The sequence below is a fragment of the Lontra canadensis genome, unplaced genomic scaffold (genome assembly GCF_010015895.1).
Source record: "Lontra canadensis isolate GAN:19392208 unplaced genomic scaffold, GSC_riverotter_1.0 scaffold101, whole genome shotgun sequence".
Classification (NCBI taxonomy): Eukaryota; Metazoa; Chordata; class Mammalia; order Carnivora; family Mustelidae; genus Lontra; species Lontra canadensis.
In genome coordinates this window covers 3992166-4014339 of record NW_022631095.1, presented here as the reverse complement: position 1 = coordinate 4014339, position 22174 = coordinate 3992166, and the positions used below count along the sequence as shown (strand labels likewise).

General features: G+C 46.0%; 1 protein-coding gene across 3 annotated transcripts in view; it reads left to right on the top strand.

Moving 5' to 3' along the window:
- Nucleotides 1–22174, top strand: part of ZMAT4 (zinc finger matrin-type 4) — a 382200-nt gene that overhangs the window by 46410 nt on the left and 313616 nt on the right. For all 3 annotated transcript variants that reach the window (XM_032838006.1, XM_032838005.1, XM_032838007.1), the window contains exon 2: nt 19597–19702. In XM_032838006.1, the coding sequence (XP_032693897.1) occupies nt 19601–19702 (102 nt within the window). In that variant the 5' untranslated portion in view covers nt 19597–19600. The remainder of the gene's footprint in view (nt 1–19596; nt 19703–22174) is intronic.

The following is a 22174-nucleotide window of genomic DNA, read 5'->3' as shown; positions in this document are numbered from 1 at the left end:
TGATCAAACATGCCGTGACTTTAATTACGGCATCCAGAGGCAGGCAGCTCTGAGGCGGCCTCGTTGAGCTGTGCGGCTGCTGCAGCCTGGTCCCGGGAACGCTCTCCCTCTGCAGAGCAGACCTCCACGGTCCCCCGACCCCAGCTCCCGGACCTCTGTGCTCCTCTCACGTCGAAGAAAAACAGGAGAAAACTGAGGGACTCTGTCTCCCTTGGGGGCTCGAGATTGTTGGGTGTGAAGGTCAGGGCAACGGCAGAATGGATGGAGAAGAGAGAAACACGTGACCTTCAGGTTGTAGGAAAAAACAATGAGGGTTATTTGGGGGACGCTTGGGAAGGGAGCCCGTGAAGAGTTTGCTAGGTCCCGGGTCTCAGCCAGAGCCAACCGGTCTGCAGACTACTTAGTGCAACTTTGGCAGGTCTGCTCTCGGATGCTTCTGGAAGGCTATTGTGAAGCCTCTCTCTCTCTCTCGGGTTTGAACCGGGTGGAGGTCCAAGCCTGGGAATTCTGGGATTCGCAGACGAGGAGTGGTCCTGCCTCCTCTCTGCGTAGAGCCCATGTGTCAGCTAGCTGCTGCCTTCTTTGGACGTTTTGCCTTCTTTCGGGGCTGCTCCAAATGGACGCCCAGTTAGTTCTGTCCTTGTTAAATACATTTTCACCCTTGCCACCCCCTCCAGTCTTAGTTTTGCTTTTGTTTTAAACTAGCAAGTGCCTTTAGCCTGGGAGGCCAAAACATTTCATAACAGGCTTTTTGCGATTCCTTGGCACTGTGAACACGGGTTTTCACCGTGTTCTCACAGTGGTCTCTTGGGGTGCTCGCCGTGTCAGGACTATCTTGCCTGAACACAAGCAACTTTCTTGCCTGCAGTCAAATTACAGGATGCCGCTATTTTCTCCAAAGTGGCCACAGCCAGGAGGTCAGTTGGAGCATCTCACCCGCTGCAGCGGGGACTGCTTTATCTCTTAGAAGCAGCACAGCACCTACTGGCATGCAGCATCCGGGAGGACCAGGAGCCTGCGCGAGGGCGCTGGGTTTGTAATTGCCTGGCGATAGCCATTAATAACTTTAGACTTGTCCTTTTCCGTGGGCAATCAGCAGAGTGTTGACTCTTGAAACAAGGGTATTTTCCCTGGAGAAGCGAAGCTTTTGAACATAATAATGAAGATGTATAAAGAGTTCTGTTTGATGCTCTTTAGCCATGTTGATCTGGGAACGGGTCCACAGTATGTACGCACTTCTTTCAGAAGACCTAAGTCACAAGGAAAGGGGAGAGTTGAACTCATTGGAAGGGAGGGCTCTGAGCACTGGAGTTGTGGTTTTTTTTGGTGGTTGATACGCAGTTCTGAGCCTTGCTCAGCCCCTGACAATCGGGATAATTGGGGCTTCATCTAAAATAGCCCCTTTCCTGGTGCACAGGGTATTATGTATCTTTGCTTTTGTTCCATTGACACATAGTCTGCAGTACTGAGATCACTCTGTAGGCCTCCTCCTGCGAGAACCTGTTGTTTCTGGGGCACCTGGGTGGCTCAGTGGATTAAGCCTCTGCCTTTGGCTCGGGTCATGATCTCAGGGTCCTGGGATGGAGCCCCACATCAGGCTCTCTGCCTGCTTCCCCCTCTCTCTCTGCCTGCCTCTCTGCCTACTTGTGATCTCTCTCTGTCAAATAAATAAATAATAAAATCTTAAAAAAAAAAAAAAAAGAACCTGTTGTTTCTGCACACGCCAGGGCCACAAATGCCTGCGTTTGTAGTTAACCTTGCCACAGTCCACGTGACATGAGGCGAGTCACTTAATGTCATCAGTCTTCAGTTTCTGTTCTGTCAGAGGGGAGCTAAAAATACTTTTACTACCCCGAGTGAGTTTAAAATGTGATGATGGTATGCGGAATCCCTTATAGAAAGTTTGATTTGTTGGTAATCCAAGGCAAACTATTATTTCGTGTAACTCCTGTGTGCATATGTGTTTTTTGTTTCTTTGCCTTTTGCCGATGTCCCCTACTTCATCATTTTTCAGTTGTCAGGCCTACGGGTTATATACCCTTGGCCACGGCTGGCCTGAAGAAGGTGGTCGATGTCCGTTGGTTGGGCATTGGCTGAATCGTTCCAATTTTGGTGGTATGAGTTTTGGGTTTTTGGAGGTAGTGTATAACACAGCCTGTATATACCTGAGAGAAAGGCAGGGATAGATCCTAAGAATGAGTGCGTGGCCCTGCTGGATTTAACTGGGATTGTAACTGGGATTGTTTCTCTGTTACATTTCAAATTGCCTAACTACCCCCGAATCACACTGGGCAGCAAATCCATTCAACCAGTTTTTGTTTCACTGATAATCCTTGAGGGGTTCTTCATCTGAGCCTCTCCTATCACTGGGATGCATTGGTGACTTGCAGGCATTCCTTCCCCAGAAAGAAGACAAGGAACAGTCTCAGGTGTGACACTTGAGTGTACGGACCTGGCAGATGTTCAATAAAGAACATGCTTCTGGGGAATAACCACTGTGGTTGTTGAAGGCTGGAGAAGTGCTAAGGACCTGGAGATAAACCCCTGAAATATCTAGAATTGCTATTCCTGCCTCTTTGGGAAGGTCAGAGGAGAATTTTTAGTCCAGCAGGTTGAGGGACCTTTGGAAAGGTCTTTGGACCTTTGGAAAGCCTTCCACTCCCTGCAGAAATGGGTTGCATTCATCTCCTCCTCAGCCTCCTCCTAGTCTATGCTCTTTTCCAGCATATAAACGCCACCTTGCAGTCAGCTGGACATGGGGGTCCTGAGACTGCACTGGATCTCCGATCCAGAGGGACCTGGTAAATTATACACGTGGGGCCTTTGTTCAGAGCTGGGGAGCTGAGTGGTAACAAAGGAGGTCACCCACGTGTTGGGTTGGGATGAAGGAACTGGTTCCAATTTATAGTCAAGATCCCGGCAGTGAGGGACTTTGAGATGGTGAGGCTTCATGCAGAGGGAGAGGGTAGATTGTTCGCTGGCCTTCCTAGCCTGCACAGGGCTCGATTTCAGGGTTACAGACGCTTTGGAGTAATCTTTAGGAAATGTATTTTCTAATATTCTGCGGTAACAACTCTGGTTGACTGAAGACCAGGCAAGGACCAGCCAGATAGGAGCTCTATAATTATTACCTTCCCCTTGCAGAGATTCGAAGTGGATTAAGTGATTAGAAGTGCCTAATTGCTATGGGCTCCCTTTATGACACTGGCAGGTGAAGACAGCTTGTAAATTACTGCTTTCTCCTGACCCCAGATCAAGTGGGGCAGCCCAGGCAGGCTCTTGACAAAACTGGGCGGGCAGCAGCTGCAACTGGCTTTGCCTCTCCTGACCAGGAGATCTGGAATTTCACCAGAGCCTTAGATTATCTCTCCTTTGGCAAGTGGGAAGGAGGGAAGATCACTGAAATGTTTTAATAAAGATTCAAGACCCCTAAAGCAAATGCTGAAATACCAATTTGATTTAAAAGCTTTGAAAGGATGGCTGGATTTGGAGTCAGGAGACATGGCTGGAGTCCCTGCTCTGTTTATGTTAGTTACATGGACCTCCTACTGACCTTTCCTTGGGCACACCACAAGGGCTTCTTGGGCCCCAATAACCACCTTCCAGCACAACTGTGAGGTTTGTGTAAAGTCACCAAGTGGGACTACTGAATATGGCATAAAATGCCCGGTCAGTGTGTTAGTTTCCAAGACATCCAGGTGTGGGCAGGACCACGCTCTCTCTGAAGGCTCTTGGGAAGAACTCTTCCTTATTTCTTTAAGCTATTGGATGATCCTTGGCATTCCTTGGCTGGTTGATGTAGCACTCCAGTCTCTGCTTTTTGTTCTCATATGGTGTTTTCCCCCATTTGTCTATCCAAATTCCCCTCTTATTATAAGGACTCTAATCAGGACCAGCTTTAATTCAGTATGACCTCATCTTAGCTTCATCACCTGGGCAAAGACCCTATTCCAAATAAGGTCACATTCACAAATCCTGGGAGTTTGTATTTCAACATAACTTTTTTAAGAGACACAATTCAACCCATAAGTCAGTAAATGTTGGCTATGAAGATGGGTATCTAGGAGCATCTTCCCAGATGTCCCACAGATGTGGTCTGAATAGTGGATGAGGCTTGGTTAAGGCCATGGAGTGGTGTGGCATATTTGGTGGGAAGAGGAAGAGTTGGTGAAGTCACTTGGTACCCCTGGGATGCTACTGCCATCCAAAGGCACATTTATTTCTCTAAGCGTTTGCCTCCTGTTTCAGTTAAGACCCAGTGTAAAGGAGGGACTAGTGATGGGGGAGGGGAAGACAGTATACTGACCTCCCCTTCCAGACCTATTCCTAACCACAGAGCCCCAGTTTATAATTAGAGAGGAAAGCCCCTCCATGACTTCTAAGACACTGGAATGTCTGGACAAGTTGGTGTGTGCTGCCTGGCTCTCCTTGGAGAAGACCCTGCCCAGGACAGCTCAGAGATGTCCTGGAGGTGTTTTTGGAGTTGTTTTCTTTGGGACCACCCTCTGGGCTCTTCTAATAATTTTAAGGGTAAGGCTCAAAGACTAAAACCAGAAAGTGCTATTTTAAATTTTTTTTTTTAAGATTTTATTTATTTATTTGTCAGAGAGGAAGAGAGAGTGAGAGAGAGAGAGAGAGCACACAAGCAGACAGAGAGGCAGGCAGAGGCGGAGAGAAGCAGACTCCCTGCAGAGCAAGGAGCCCAATGTGGGACTTGATTCCAGGACTCCAGGATCATGACCTGAGCCGAAGGCAGCGGCTCAACCCACTGAGCCACCCAGGCGTCCCCAGAAAGTGCTATTTAGACATGGTTGGCCACCATTTTGGTTTTGCTACTACAACACTAGCTGAAGTGTCTACAGTGGTGCTGGGCACTGAGTACAGCGAAGAGAGGGTTCTCCTTCTAGAGGCTTCCAAGGGACTGAGGGTGCACACAGTCATAGGACCTGTCTGTCATCTGTAGGTCTGCACAGGGAGCTAGGAGAACCTACCAAGGCAGGACAAGAGGAGGAGGAGGGTATCACACAGAAGGAACAGCCAACACATGGCCTCATGGGCTTTTGAAGAGGTGGGAACACAATGTAACATTTCACAAGGTAGGGAGGGAAGAGCAAGCAGGGCATGTTACCAGCAAGGCATGGCAAGCCTTGGGAATAGCTAGAATCTGTTGACAGTGGAGCCGGACAGGAGGCTTTCCTGGTCCCCAGATGCATTTCCATTTCAGTGGGAGTTAAGAGTTGTTCAGGTTTCAAAGCGGTTCTCATTGGAAACAGTAGGAGCAGCTAAGGTCCTGGAGGAGAGCCAGCCAGTAACTGAGGCCAGCTCCTCTTGTGTTCACGACAGAAACACATAGTAATGTACTATCTTTCCCCTAGGGTCACAGTGACTGTCGTTCTACTGACATCTCCAAAGAACACCTCTTACTGTAAGACGAAACAACCTGTGTTGTCACTGCTCTTCTCACCCTCTGACACCAATATCCAGTGGGATTCTATTGTGTACAGCTTCCGTCTTGTGGGACTCCACAGAAGATTAGCAAGGAACTCCCCCGGGTGCCAGGTGGCTTGAAATATCTCATTAGGAATAACTGTGTGGGAGGAAACTATATTTTTAGCAATGGGTAGGAAGTGTTGCTGAAATATGACTTATTTGACATTATGGAACTTAGAATCATCATCAGTTCAAGTTAGATGGCATGATGGTAACTGTAGCCACGCTGGAGACCTCAGATCAAAAGAATGGGGAGATGGGATTCAGCACGAGTCTATTTCTCTTTTTGCCTATTAGGAAATAGTGTGGAACCTGTCTCAAGATACAGCATTATCCGGAAACAATTCTTTGCCTATTATTGCACAAATGATACTCTGCAATTACGTTTATGGCCTCTTAGAGGAATTCTGGAGCTTTGGGAATTGATGAAGTCTCTGAATTTCTGACAAGCTGAGGGTCGTAGTGGAGCTACTGCGTGAGGTTTGCTTTACGAAGAGGCAAGTGAGAAGTGTCCCGGTGAAGTTTTGCCAGGAGACAGACCCTACAGAGTTTACTGTCCGGAATGTTTGTTGGGAATGACTCCTGGGATGGATACCCAGGGAGGTGAGGAGCAGAAGTAGGGCTTTGGTGCAGGCCCAGTAGTTTCAGTGGGCCCCTGAAGTGTTCTGGGGGCTGTAGTGGCCTGTTGGCGTTGTCCCGTGTTGGATGGCAGTGGCCAGGCTTTTTCATCCTTGCATTCATCTGTCACTGGGTTTGGTCCCTCTGTGTAGAAGTGCGACCTTGGGTGAGATGGCTCTCCACAGCAGAGACCATTCCTGAAGGGGAGGACGCTTGAAGCTTGAATGCCAACTCCACTGCCAGCCGTTGGGGCAGGTTCTTCCTCAGAAGGGCAGCTGGGCCACACATCTCCTTGTCCACCACAAGAAGTTCCAAGGACTTATCTTGATGTGGGCGTAGACCACTCAGTCAGTATGCAAGTCACAGCCCATCGACTTGGGAGGATGGCCTATTATTTTTGCTTGGTGGGAAATAGGAATCATTGTTTGTGATAAAATTGCATTGCTAGGGTTCAGTTTTGCATGGAATCAGTACTTAAATTTACTTCCTACTCTGACCCTACCATCTTCCCATGTCACAGGTCTCTGGGTTTTACTATTCTTTTTTTTTTTTTTTTAAGATTTTATTTATTTATTTGACAGACAGAGATCACAAATAGGCAGAGAGGCAGGCAGAGAGAGAGAGGAGGAAGCAGGCTCCCTGCCGAGCAGAGAGCCCGATGTGGGGCTTGATCCCAGGACCCTGAGATCAAGACCTGAGCTGAAGGCAGAGGCTTTAACCCACTGAGCCAACCAGGTGCCCCTGGGTTTTATCATTCTTGACAAAATGCTTGCCTATAAAATCTGAGAATGTGGCAGGAGAGTTGAGCCTACCCTTACACATATGCTCCTCCTCTCAGCCCCTCTCCCCAGCCCTCCTGGGCTCTGACCTGGGAAGATGGTCTTTCTTGGGCATCTCTACATCACTGGCTCCCACCAGTCAGTCAGAAGCCTGTGGATCTCCCCAGGTTTAAGGGGGAGCTTTGATTTCCTCCTTGCTCAAAATGATTCCTAAAAGGAAGGTAGTAAATGTTCTGGACTGGCAGTAAGGTGTGAGGAAAGAATGTTATTTTAGGAGTTAGGTACCCCCATTTTGCCTTTGACTTACAGGGCAAATATGATTAAGCCCCATAATCTTCATGGGTATCTTTTCTGAGTCTCTGTGCATGTAAAGGATGAGGCTAGGTGATGTCTGAGGTCCTTTTGAGTGTTCTGATTTCTTTATATGGATCTCCGTTGTGAGATAGACTCCTTCCTCTGTTATCCACTCAGTTTTGGGTTGCCTGAGTCCCATCTATGCCCCTTTACTTTCCCCTGCCTCAACTTCCACCTCCAGCTAGTGTCCATATTCCATGACACTGATCTACAGTTCCGCTGAGCAGCCCCTCCTCCCTCCCAGCAAATAGGGAAGGTAGGTAGGAGGGAGCAGGGGTGGTGGCATGACCTAGGGTCAGGCCGGTAGTAGAGGAGAGAGGAGTGGCTTTCAAAGGGCATCACCCTGCCTCTACTTGACAGACTTGCTTTTTTTCCCCCGAAGCCAGAAACTACTCAGCCAGGTGATAAATCTATAGCAATATGGTTTCTTTCATTACCTGGAAACTGCCCAATCTGTGCTCACCTCAACTCAAAAGATGAGAAGAATCAATTCAGGGCAAGAATTCGAAAGTATAACCACATTAGGAACTGAAGTGGTGAGAGGCATGGTTCCTCCCAACATCAGGGCTGTTGCCAGACAGCCAAGCTGTCATTTTTGGAGAGGTGACAAGACCCCAATACTCCGATGTGAGGCCCTTGCTCATTACCTGGCGTCCCAGTGGTCATGACCATCTGCTCACTTTGCCCCCCTCACAAGATGGCAAAGCAGAATTTGCAAGACACCAGCACCAACATGTCAGGGGATAAGTACACTAACTATGTTCAGAATGGAAGAGAAATGGAGTGGCCTTTCTAGAAGGGGCCACTGCTATCTGGGGAGGGGCTCCTAGTTAAAAATACTTAAAAAAAATGGGCTCCTGGTCAATACCCAGCACACAGGCCGTGTCCTAAAATGGTGCACGCTTTCCCATAAATTGCTTGATCTTAGAGCCCCTGTTTTTTACATCACGTTCCCTTCAAATGAGGAATAGGTTGGGACTGTCCTGAATGAGCATCATCAGTGAGCTCTGGGCTGTCTAATGCCGTGATCCAGAGCACTGAGCAAAAGAAGCAGTGTTAAAATTCAATCTCTCCAAGTTCGGACCTTTGAATGTCTCTGGCTTTTTCCACCTCCCAATAAAGCATGTTAAAGGTGTGATTAGGTAAAAAGTATACTTCCGTGTAATTGTTTTCCAGATAGTCAAGCTACCAATGTTTGAGTTGAGCGAGTGAAGGTAAAGCTTGATACTGTGGAGTCACAGTGGCTTAGTGCTGTAGAGGTTGACTTCCTTGGGTACATGGGGCTCTACTCCTCTTAGTCTTTCAGGAATTCTGGCTTTCAAAGATCCTGTCTTGTTTACATGTGACTTCCCGGATTGACCAGGGCACCAGTATCGAACCCGCAGAAAAGAGAGAGCAGGTAAAAGGCCATGCAGCAGGCTCTTAATGGCTCTGCCTAGACATGTTCACATCCCTTTTGCTCATATTCCATCAGCTACAACTCAGTGACATCGCACAGTAACTTTGGGAAAGGATGGGAAATTCAGCCTCATCTTTTGTGGCTGGGGAAAAGGGAAAGAAAAATGAATAACTATGTCTCTGTCTCTCTATGTCTCTGAGTGGAGGATTGATTTCCAGAAAATCATGTCTCATCATTGGTGTGTATATGACGTCTGTCTACCTCTCTACCCGTCATCACCTATCTGTTTATCAGTTACCAGCTTTAACAACAGAAAGAGCACCCCCACAACACTTTCCGAAGCAAAGATCTGGCAACAAAGTGTATTTTTTAGTATGACTTTCTTTCCTCCTGCCCTTCTGAAATAATCCTCATTCTGAATCCTGTCCTCATTTTTTTTTTTTTTTTGGCCAAACATTTTTAGAATTGTATCTGATCTACATGTATCCCCAGGATGTATATATTTTTTAGTTGCTTTGATTTTAAGAAAAGGATCTTGGTGTATGTACTCTTTGACTTTTCTCATATACATATTAGATGGCTACGATCCATCTGTATTCTGATGTGCTACCAAGCTTCATTTGTACCCGACTATACCTCAGCTCATTTATCCGTGCTCCTGTAGATGCGCATTTGGACAGATTGCAGGTTTCGCTGTTTGAACAATGCTACTGTCATCTTCCCTTACCTGCCTTGTGTTGTATATGAGCAAAAGCTTTTCCTGCCTGTCAACTAGGAATGCGGTTGGCAGGTTGTTGAACTTGATGAAATGATGCTCAACTTTCAGCTGACCCTCCTGTCAATAGATGTATGCAAAAATCCTGTGTGTCCACACCTTTCCTAACACTTGATATTGTCAGATATTTTAATTGTTACTGATCCCTTTATTATTTATTATTGGGCACAATAGGCATACTCCTATGTGCTTGGCTTTCTCCTTGCAGTTGAATTCCCTAAGCTATCATTACTTTCACTACTGCTTGCTGTCTCCCAAAGCAAGAGGTGACAGAAGATCTCAAACCATCTCTCAGATCGGAAAATAATTCTGACCCAAAGATTTCACGGAACGAGCAGAACTACACACAGCTTTTTGTCAGTTTCTGGACGGGTGGTCCCTAACCTGGCAACATACTAATTCCTGTGTCTTCCCATCTTGGCTGCTCCACATGCTTATATGTGGATGCCACCATTTTGCTGATTGTAGGAAAAGCGGCAGAAAAAAAATGGAGACCAAACCGGTTTCCTCAGAGAAATCAAGTTTGTATGCTGTATTGGAGAATGGAGCTGAGAATGTCTGCTGGCTGACTGACAGCCAATGCAGCAGCCTCAGAGAACGGATTCAAATGAAAGTAATAGTTTTCCCTGCAGCGGCTTGGTCCAACTTGTCTCTGCCCTCCTCTGAAGTTGGATACAGGTGCAGAACTGTGCTTCCGAGCCCCGGATGTGATAGCTGCATATAAATCTGCCCTCAATCTGTCTGGTTCAGTAGGGGCAGTCTTGTGAAGATAAATCATGTAAACAAGTTACAGTAATGGAATACTTATTTATGAACGGTATTTTCGAAACCTTGTAACTGCTGTTAGAAAGAAAGGTCTTGTTGGCTTTCAGCTTGTTAAGAAAAGCCACCGGTTTTGAGTAGGCACTTCCCTCTCACAGGTAGCTAACAAGCTGGAAAGTGAGCCGTCCATGTTGGCTTTCCTCCTTTGAGTGGTGGGGGAGGAGGGGAGCCTGTGCTTTAAAATCTGAGTGGCTTTTCCAGCTGAGTACACAGCCCTTTACTTGACAGAATGAGCAAGAGAAAACGTAAGACCCCTGTTCCACTCCCTCGTGTTTTCTCCACCTCTCCTCTTATTCTTTTTGGGCTAGCGATCTTTTCATTTCTCTTGGCCTCCAGCTTTCCTCCTCTGGTGGGGGCTCTGCTTTTGCTCTGGCTTGAAGCATTAAGCCTATGGAAAATCTGAGCTCTCCATCCACCACTGATGTGTCCCCTCTGAAAGTGAAGAAAAAGAAAATACTTCTGACCCACTGATGGGCTGAAGGGCTGAAGTTTACCCATTAATATCTCACCAAAGCCAATGATGTCTTCCCTGAAGAGAACACTGTGTCACGCCACCCAGTCCTGTCAGCCGGGTGCCGTTCTTGCCAGAGGCCTCGGGTGCTCCCCCAGAGTGGCCTTTGAAAGGGTGTTTTGGAAATGCAGACAGAATGGCTTTCATCCTTGGAGTATCTGCTGGTCCTTTTTGCCTCCGTGCATAGCCTCTGTCTCTACAGTTAGGTAGAAGCAAAGGTCTCACACTTAGTGAAGGCTGTTGGGCCGTGGGGCAAGTGGAGATTCTAGAATGACACACAGGAGAGCAAGAGCCATTGTCTACTAGTGGGTGCAAATATTTTATTGATGTGTAGATGGAGACAGGAATCCTGTTCATGTTTATGTTGAATGGTGTCTGCCAGATCCCAGGATGTGAACATTTTCCCCAAGATCAACCCTTGTAGGTGTTGTTCATTGCTGTAAACCTAGTGGCTAGACAGGACTATGCACATAGTAAATACTCTATAAAAATCTGTTTAATGAATAAAGGAGGAATCTTAGGGAGGCTTTCAAATGTGCTAGACTTGGGCCAAGGCCATTTGGTGAATTGTCTCACAAAATCTAGGAGGGGCTAGAGTTGTCTGAAGCCTCAGACTCTTCATGGCCCCTGGAACCTGCTGTTTGGACTTGCACATTCAGGCAAAGGACAAAGGGTGGGGGAAGGGACAAGTGGCAAGGAAACAGGCACTGTCACCCCCACCCCATGTGGCAGAGGCACGTGCATGTGCCCACACGATTGGCCCCGGCTGGGGGCACACTTGCTGATTTCCTTTCCAGATGTCACCAGGCTGGCCTGTGCCATCTGTGAGGAAGAGTGGCAGTTTCGGTTCCATGGCCCGGGGCCAAGGGTGAGGCACGTGTGCCCAGCAGTGGCAGAGGCCTTGTAGTCAGGAATCACAGAGCCCGGTTTTACACGGGAAGGGAATGGTACCATTAAAAGGCAATTATTCAAGTGGTGTGAGTCAGCCATGCAGCTTTTGGCAGTGCCAAGCAGGAGAAGGAGTGGTGTAGGGAGTTTTCTCTCTCTCTCCCTCTCTCTCTCTCTGTCTCTTAAACAAAGCTCAGGCTGGCTCGCAGAGCCTGCACCTGCCTGTGGATGATGTTACGGGAAGGGCCAGGACTGCCAAATGCTTTTGTCTGAACAACATCAGGAATGGGGGTGGCAGCATCAGACCAGAGAGGGGGAATCCAAAGATTCTTTAAGCTGGTCCTGTGTTTGACCTTCGCCGGATCTCAGCTGCTTCTCAGGGAGGTTCCAGGTTCCCCTGTCTGGCCACCTGTGGGGTGTGTGGTGCATTAAAGGCCAAGTATGTGCTGGAGGCCGGAGGCTCCCTGAGCTGGGCTGGGGCCTCCGAGCTTCATCTGTGCCATCCTACGCTGCTCCCTGCCCCCTTCCTCTTGCAGACTTTCATTGAAGACCAAAACACTTTCATTTCTGGAGTGCCGTTCATGGCTGTTTTCCTTCTAAGGCTGCTTGGTCTGCTGCCACGGCAGCCAGCCCTGTGCTGCCCACTTCACATGGAGGGAGGTGTGAAGGAGACAGGACAGACCCTGCTTCCAGCTCATCCTCTGAACTCCGGGACCTGAGTGGGGGTGGGTGGTCATGGTGGAGGTGCCTGCTGAAGCCAAGGCTTGTCCCCCAGATCTTCCTCCTTTTGTTGCTAGGGAGGCTAGAGTGAAAGGACAGTGGCGGGAATGGGAAATGGGAAATGGGAAGGGAACGAAGATCAGGCCATGGCCGCAAGAATACCAAAGGTGGATTCGGGCTCAGGGGCCCTTTTGCAGGTGAAATGAAAACTCAAAGATCACAAAGGCTGATTTGTTTTGTGCTGAAGGTGGGCCACATATCTTTTCCCTTTCTCAGCAGAGTGGCATATCCCCTCCAGTATTGATAAAACAAACCAGGGACAGTTTCGATAGCTTTTGGATACTAGTAATTTTAAAATGTGGCTGAATTTAGACAGCAGCGGCTTGGCTCATGTCGGTTTCATGTTCCTAACCAGAGGACAGTTCATTTTAATTGGTGGCATTTTCATCTACTCATCTGCTTGTCAAATTTGAAAGAGACAGAAGTTCCATCTCTGCTTTGGGCAGGAGGAGGCAGAGGTACAGAGCTCTCGAGAGCAGTAGCCTTCAGAGCTGGGCCCTTTGGAGGGAGTGGGACGTGGCTTAGAAGGTCTTAGACTGGACGAAGAGATGCCAGCCAGATGGGGCAGAAGGCAGCGGTGGTTTTTCAGGGTGTCAGGTCAAGGGGGAGGGTGGAGGCCGATGGTGGCTCTGAGGGTGAGTTGGTCAGGTTATGGAGGTACAGACAGGTAGAAGCAGACTAGGGTGTCTGGGCAGACATTCCACCCTGGTTCAAGTAAACACAGGCAAGAGAGTCTGGCCATAAGCAGTTAGAGTTTGCATGGCTTCATCTGGACAGTCGGCGCTGTCCGTGAATTCTGGGGAGGATGTCTGTCCTCTACTTTCATGTTAAGTATTTGTAATGCTGCTCCCTAGCCTGGCAGTAGGGGAACCAACTGAAGGGCTCCTGGCGCTGAGTTCTGCCACAAAGAGGCAGCCCAGGGTGAGGGTGAGCCAGTAGGCATAGCCAACACTGGCTCGGCACCCTGACGGCCACTTAGGAGCTGGGCAACCTTTGAGAAGTTACTCAACTTTTTTTTTTTTTAAGATTTTATTTACCCATTTGACAGAGAGAGATCACAAGTAGGCAGAGAGGCAGGCAGAGAGAGAGAAGTCCCCACTGAGAGCAGGGTCCCCACTGAGCAGAGAGCCCGATGTGAGGCTCCATCCTAGGACCCAGAGATCATGACCTGAGGTGAAGGCAGAGGCTTAACCCACTGAGCCACCCAGGCGCCCCTAGTTACTCAGCTCTTAAGTCTTAGTTTCCTCATATCATACGTGAGGCTGATGACTCTATCTGCTTTTTTTTTTTAAGATTTTATTTATTTGATAGGCAGAGATCACAAGTAGGCAGAGAGACAGGTAGAGAGAGAGAGAGAGAGGAGGAAGCAGGCTCCCTGCTGAGCAGAGAGCCCGATGTGGGGCTCGATCCCAGGACCCTGGGATCATGTCCTGAGCCGAAGGTAGAGGCTTAACCCACTGAGCCACCCAGGCCCCCCTAGTTACTAAACTCTAAAGTCTCAGTTTCCTCATATCATACATGAGGCTGATGACTCTATCTGCTTTTTTGAGGGGGTAAGTCCATTAGCACTAAGCCTGGCTCTGGAACAGCTCTTACTATGTTTATAGGAGTAAAATACAATGTCTATTCTTTCTGGGCCCAGAGCTTTCATGAGGGTCAAGTGCTGTTGGGAGGGGAGCATCAGTGGACGACCCACAGTCCCTGGTACTGAAGATTTCACCAAGTCCTATGGAGCAGTAGTTTGGAAATTCAGAACTCTACCCCTTAAGGCAAGAGTAGTTCTTTAGTTGAAATTGCCATGGGTCTGAAATACTATTTTTTAAAAAAAATCTTTTGTTTATTAGTCAGAGAGAAAGAGAGAGAGAGAGAGAGAGAGAACATGAACAGGGGGCACAGCAGGCCGAGGCAGAAGGAGAGGGAGAAGTAGACTCCCCACTGAGCAGGGAGCCTGATACGGGGCTGGATCCCAGGGTCCTGAGATCATGACCTGAGCTGAAGGCAAATGCTTAACCAACTGAGCCACCGAGCCTGAAATGCTATTTTTAAAAGGGCTAGTGAGGTGAGGGAATGAGTTTTTTATTGAAAATGCCCAAACCTGTGACATGACACCCACTGGTGGGGATCACCAAGCCTGGGGCTTCTCCTGCCATGGGACTAGGGTGAGGGGGATGCCTCCCTAGGGAGCAGGACTGCTGTGTCTCCCTCAGGGCTACTGCAGTTAGTGGCTGCAGGTCCAGAGAGTGGTCTAAACTTGACGTTGGATGGCGTGTGCTGTCCTTTGTGTCCCCCAGGAGACAGGACCCAGTGAGATGAGCTCTGGTGGGCAAGAGAGAAGGTGGGAGAGTATTCATCAAACAGTTCCATCTGCCAGTATTGGCACCTACTGGCAACAAGAATAAGCCTAAATGTTTATGAATTGTGGGATCCTCATGGGCATAAGGCCTGAGTGTCAGCTGGCTGTAGAACTCAGTGGAAGTGAGCCATTTTTGTGGGTGATATGATTAATACAAAAGAGAAACCCTGTGATGACCATCAAAGTCATAACTTCAACACATCAACTCTGTAATCTTCCCCCTTAGTCTTTAATGTGGTTCTGTTTATTTCTGTACTTAAATATTTACAGCATCCCTCCTGAAAATAAGAATAATGATAATACGAAATTAATAATATTCATCATAATGGTGGCAATATCCATTTTTCAGTGTCTACCATATGCCACAGTCTTTGTTAGATACTTTTTATTGACATCATCTCTAATCCTCGCAACGAGCCTGTGAGAACGTTTCCCCTGTTTCACAAATGAGGAAATTGTGGTTCAGGGAGGGTATGTACCTTTACACTCAAAAATCTCGCTGGCAAGCAACCAAACGTGGATTTGAACTAATGCCTTTTTCCTCTGAAGAGCCCTGCCTGGGTTTTGGGATCTTTGAGTCAGAAGCTATCCTGACATTATCAGAAATGGAATGGTATGAAGAATGTTACTGTTGGCCATGAAGCCTCTGGTTTCTCTGGCTCTTTAGGGTATGTTCCTAAAATCTGTTCTTGAGAAGCAGAAAGCACAGAGGGGAAGGCTTCCCGTCTGCATCTAAAGATCCTAAAAAAGGCCATTCCTTGCACCTTGAGAAACATTTTGGGACCTGCTGTTTTCCTTCAGTCTCCCCTCCTTCCATCTGGGGACTGAGCTTTGTGTACCTTTCTCTCCCTGCATTTCGCTGCCTCCTTCCCTTATGTTGCATGTTCCCCCTCAAGCCCCACTGAAGCCCCTTGCATATATCTTCTCATGCCTACTGGTAGTAATATTTGTCTCCATGCCAGCAAAAAGAATTGGGACCTATTGAGTTTGAACCCATTTCCCTCCACTCTAATCCTGTTTGTTCTTAAATTTTTAACTCTTGTAGAACCTCCCTGAAGAATTCCTTACAATTCCCCTTGTCTTCTCAGCTCCTGCATTGCTTTCTACACCTGCTGCCAGTGCCTTAGGTATTTGTGTGCATGTTTCTCTTCTCACTCAGTAGCTCATAAAGATTTGGAAGACAGGAATTGTGCCCTCTGCCATCCCAATGCCTCACACATAGTAGATGCTCAGTAATCATTATTGAATAAACAAAAGCTCTTCCCCTCCATGTTCCTCTTAGTTGTTAGACCTGGCTACACCTCTGAGTCTTAACACTGTCACTGCTACCAGATGTAAATAGATTTATTGCTATATAGAGACTTGGGACAGCACATGAGAATCTGATCAGTCTCCTGTTGTAATACTGCCTCCAACTTCCCTCTGGGCTTCTTTGGTATAATACAGGTAGCACTGTCCTCTGTGAATACTGAAGAGTGATAGGTTATTCACATCTTGGGTGTTTGCTTTGGAATGTGCCGTTGTGGGGGACACTGAGGAAGTTTTCATTCAGATCAGTTTCAACTTCAGGAAATCAAACTCCTTCCTTCTCGTGCTCTCTCTCCCTGCTTGGAATGCCCCAGGACCTCAGAATGTAGTACAGACAACATGCCCCAGGTTTGGGGTTCTCCACATATTGGCTTCCATGAGACAGTGGGACTGACCAGTTACTAACCAATTAAGGGCCCTGCTCTGTCTCTGCTCTAGCTGCTGATTCAGGACCATGGACAAGGCTAAAGAAAGTAGTCTGGTTTTCCTTGTTCTTACCAGCTCACCTGTACTTTTGAAGACCAGAGGATCTGAGAATTCTATCCCAAGCAAGTGGGAGAAGGGAACAGTCCTCTTCTTGGGGAATTCCACTCTTTGAATCATAAATCAGGCTCTCTAAAGTGACCTACACAGAGAGTTCTCTTTTGGGGAAAAGGCCGTATGTACAAACCAGGCTGACACTTGCCTTCTAATTGCTTCCCGCTGTAATTTAACTCATTCAGGTTTTCCATTTGGGCCTTGCAGATTTCAGAGGGGTCTTTATTGCTATTTTACTGCATATGGGCCCATTCCAATCGATATTCTTATATAAAACAGTGGAAAAAGCCATGATATTCTCTTCTTCCTTTGAATTTTTTTTTAGTATACACATTTTTATATTCTGCCTTTAAAGCTATTTCTGCTGCACAGCTGTTTTACCGAGACTCAGACTCCTACGGGCCCCACTTGGTCCGACACGTACCTTGAATATCCTTTCACAGTGTTTGATTTCTGCAGTCGGTTGTATAATGAGGAAGGAGTGCACAGTGAGTTTGGAGATTCCTGTTAACCAGGTCACCCATGAATCTATTTTTGTGCACTTCTTTATTAGAAATAGCAGGGAACATGATGTGATATTTAAACACAACTACTTATAGAAGCTTGGCTTAAAAAATACACCTTAGTAAGTTTTATTTTCCCATTTGACATTTCAAAATGTTGTACTACATTTTCCCATCATCAAAACACCTCTTCTCCATTTGCATTCTGGGATGTGACTAGAGACCATTATACACGACAGTAGGTATTTTGGACAGTCATTTGGATTTGTGATCCTCCGCCTGATTAGACCATACCTGAAATGTTTATTCTGTTCTTGGCACTGCCTTTGAAGATAGGCCATAAAGAAATAGACACAAACCAAGATGATAAGTCAGGACAGGGGTTGAGAGTAGATAAAAGAGAGCTATCATCAAGCACTCGAGAGTGGATATCTCGTGAAAAAGGAGAGTAGAATTTTTCTATGTTGCACCTGAAGACAGAATGAATGAGTGAAGCTACAGTGGGACAGATTTTGATTCAACCTGAAAAGTACCTAACCGTGAGAGTTGCCAGACTCTTTGGAACAGGTTGCCATGTTAGGTAGTGAGTCTCCAGGCACTGCAGGTGTTAGACTCAAGGCTGGCTGAGCTTTCTGCCAGGAATCAGCCTTCCAGAAATAACAGATCCACTTCAGCTATGAGAGTCAGTAGTCCTTACTATCTGGCATTACTGTTGGTACTCAGGGCATTGAAAAACCAGAGCTACCATTGTCTCTTAGGAGCCTAATTTGTGAATCCTTTTGAATTGTGAAATTCAGAGCAGAGCATCCGATGCTCTGAATGGACCATTACAACCAAGGACAAAGATAAAAAGTGAGTTTGTAGTTGTTGAGGCAGTAAGCCTTTTATTTTAGGTAGGTGCTTTATTTTATAACTCTGCTATTTAAGTGGTTTAAAAAATTACTTAAAATGCTCCACTGTCCTTTATTTTGTTGTATTGGTTAAGACTTGGCCAATGTTAGGATATTATTAAGAATGTAACGATGAGCCCTTTCAAATGAAGAGAGGTTTAAAGTTTATGTAGTATCTTCTCCTATATTTCTCCTTTTGATTTTCATCACAGTTCTCTAGAAAGGCTTGGCTAATATTTTATCTCAATTTGTGTAGGAGGAAACTAAGACCTAGAAGGTTTAATGGCTCATTTCAATATCACATGACTGGCAAGGAGTATGAGACCTGAGACAGATTTGGAGTGTGTAAAGTGAAATCATGCAAACCAGGTGGCATATATGGCCATGCCAATAATCAGCGATGTGACTTTAAGTAGTCTCACAGATAAAGTGAGGGCGTGGGAGCAGGATGGACTCCAACGTTCCTACCACTTCCCTGTTTGAAATTCTCTTGCCTTTCTGTATGCATGCTGTCAGGCATAGCCCTTACTTTTTACCTGGCTGGTAGGAGGTAAAATGGAATGGAGTTTGTGGGTTGGAGGAAAGCATTTGGATGTGCTGCTATGCATTTCTATGGTGGTAACATTATGCTTCAGATGCTATGAGATAACTTTGTGACAGATCACTTTCACAAGCTGGTGACTCCTGGCTGCATTTCAATTCAGGGTTTGGAATTTGATGATATGTTTATTTACTTTTGTGGGCTCAATTGTGGTGCAGAATAATGGAGGTGGCTTTTATGCATATCAGTAACCCTAAACGTGGAAGAGTGAGCATGAACAGTGAGGGCTTCTCACCTTAAAAGGTATAAGCTTGCAAGAAAAGTTATTGTTGAGCCTGATTTTATTTTTTAATTCTGTAAGTATAGCTACTGAACTCAAAACTAGTATTTTTATTGCTTATAAGGTTCTTGACAAAGCTAACTTATTTCCATGTATTATAAAAGTAATGTATGTCCATTGTAGAAAATTAAAAAAAAATTATATAAGCAATTACCTATAATTTCTGAAAGATAACTGCTATTAACACTTTGTTAAAACTTCCTGGGACGGGGTCACCTGGGTGGCTCAGTTGGTTGAGTGGCTGCCTTCTGCTTGGGTCATGATCCCAGGGTCTGGGATCGAGCCCCATGTCAGGCTCTCTGCTCAGCAGAGGGCCTGCTTCTCCTTCTCCCTCTCCTTGCCTCTTCCCCTGCTCGTGCTCTCTCTCTGTGTTAAATAAATAAATAAAATCTTAAAAACTTCCTGGGATGCTTTTCTGTGCACCTATACATATTTTAAAATACGTCTGATTTGTCAGAAAGAGAAAACTAAAGGTGTATTTCTGTTTTGTACGTACCAGCAATTCTATTGGGCGCTTATGAGAAAATTACAAACTCTACACTTTACTGTGGTTAACTGACACGGTATCACCTAAGGAGTAGGGAGGTCTCCGCCACTGCCACCATCCTGGGGTCTGTTGTTGTGCTCTAGGCTTTTTCACACAGTTAATGTCCTGCATAAACATCAAAGCAGTGGACTCATTTTTCTTTTCTGTTGATTCTCCTTTAGCCTGATGAAGTCCTCCGATATCGATCAGGATTTATTTACAGACAGTTACTGCAAGGTGTGCAGTGCACAGCTGATATCTGAATCCCAGCGCGTGGCTCATTATGAGGTAAGGACAGCTTTTCCCACTTGGTGTTTTCAGTGGAAGAAAGAGGAACGCAGCCTGTGGTCATGGGACTTGAGGACAGCTCCTCTGGGTCTCGGGGCAGGTTTTAAGAGCCACAGGGCTTGAGCCTTTACAGTCTGAGATCAGGCTGGGGCAAAAGTGCATGAGTAGGGTTGGGATTGGGGTTTAGGTACATCAGTCCCAGCTCTGGCTGCTTCCCAGATTCTTTTTTTTTTTTTTTTTTTTTTTTGTACCTTAGCCCCTGAAGACTCAGTGGGCTTTCTTTTCTTGTTAAATCTGTCATTGTTCATCTCTGATGTTCCTTTCAGGGACATGGGGCAGGACACATTAGTGCCAGCTTCCCTTTCCTTCTTTGACCCTGAAGATAAGCTCAGAGGCTTTTTGTTAATCATTGTCCGGAGAGATGACAGCATCCGTGAATCAGCACCAAATTCCTGACACACGATGGCTACTTCCCTAAATGTGTTTATCAGCCTAAAGACTTCCCCTATAAAGCTATAACAAAGTTTTAAAATCCAAATGCTCTTAAAGGACCTAATTCAGTGGCTCTGGCTCTTTAGGATGGATGAACACATAAATGGCCACCTTTCAGTCTTCTATTGAGAACAGAGAATAAGAGAAGAGAGGTTGGCTAATGTCTGGGGAGGGAAAAAGGTGCTGCCCCTGGAGACAGCAGGAAGCTGGGGGGGGGTGGCTAGACGCTGAGTGCTGCCCAGGGCATATTTGCTTTTCGAGAGAACATACACCAGTGGGAACATGAGTTTTCAAGTGTAATAACTTGTGAGTAATTTTAGATTGGAGGGCTTAGCCAGCAATTTTCTTTTTGTCTGACAAGTATGACAAATGCCAGTTGTCACTGTCACTCATACTCCTCTGAGCCTCCAGTTTCTTCTGTGCACAATGAAGAAAACAATATTAACATGCACACGTACACACCCAGAAACACAATAAACTGACTCTGTGTATTTCTCAGGATTTTGTGGGGACCAGACAAGACCCATTGAAATACCATTTGTGAAGATGCTTTGGAAGTTACAAAGTGTGCCATAACACACACAGTTATGTTGCTTTTCATTATTAACTCCAGTGCAGCAATATTCTGATGAGGACAAATGAAACTTGCTCTCCTGAGAAAACTTTTAAAGATCACAACCTGTGAAAAATGTTAGTGTACTCTTTTGTCAGTAGGCAATCAAGTGTTAGAAGTAAATGAGAACTCGAAAGAATGATCTCGAATGGAAGACATCCATCTTCTGAAGTTAAGAACTTTCTAATTTCTGTGTATGTTGCTTTGTAAACACACGTGGTTTTATTAGTATGATTTCCCCAGTTAAGAAAAATCAGGGAATTGGTTCCTGCCCCCACATTCCACAGCTTCCTATTAGCCTTTTATGTTCTCTCTTTATTAGACTTTTTATGTTCATTTTTAATCATCTCCTTAGATTCTTGAGGACAGAAACAGAGTTTTATTCATTTGATCTTCCATAATTCCTAGAACAGTGCCTGTAACTCCCACATATGCCCTTAGCATCTGTTTACAAAACTATCCTGGGGGTGCAGACCAGCATTGCTTTATTGTTACCTGAGCTAGAAAAGTCATGTCAGAAAATTGAAAAAAAAAATTTTTTTAAAGAGAAAGATCTTAGCTGTTCCATTAACAGTTTAGTTATCTGAACTCAAGTTTCCCTGTTACCAGTGGCATCCTTTCTGTGGCACAGTTCAGTTGTTTAGATGATGTGTTACTATTTGTTGCCTGTAGCATAGAGAAGGTAGAGAAAAGAAAGCAGTTACAATAGATCTGCAATTAACAGTGTTACAAATCATCAAAACAACGTTAAATGCATTGCCATTAAGCCTGGATGGGGACTCTGAATGCTGTTTCCCTCCCTGCTTCCAGGCCAAGGTGGGGCACTTTTTTCAGAGACAAATAGCACGTGCGCTGTTTCTGCAAAGCAGTTGGGGATGTGAACAGGGTTCATGCCTCCTGAGATCTTTGGTCTTCTGGCTTCAGTCGGAAGGCTTCCCCAGTCACTTCTTCATCTCTAAGAGGTTGGTTTCCATTAAACGATTTTGAAGGCCATTTGAGAATGGAAAATCTGATCCCAATTATTTGCCCTCTCCTTCCACTACACTCTCTCTGCTGAAAATCACACGAAGAGTGGGTCTCTGTGGGTCTGAAATCCCCCTCAATTCATCGAAAATGTTGTCATGCTGCGTCTCAATGCTTTATCACTGATGTATTGCTTTAACTTGATTTTACTCAACTAGCAAATATTCCCAGCTTCCCTACGGGGTGAATCAAAAAGAATCCACTGTGTACTTTCCGCAGGTCCTGCCCTATTAATGTCAGTTATTACAGGGGATTCTGAAGCTGTGTGAGAAATAGTCTTCGCTCCCCCGCTCCGCCCCGAAACTCATAAACTTCTTGGGAGGAAACGCCGTGGGTAGTTCAGC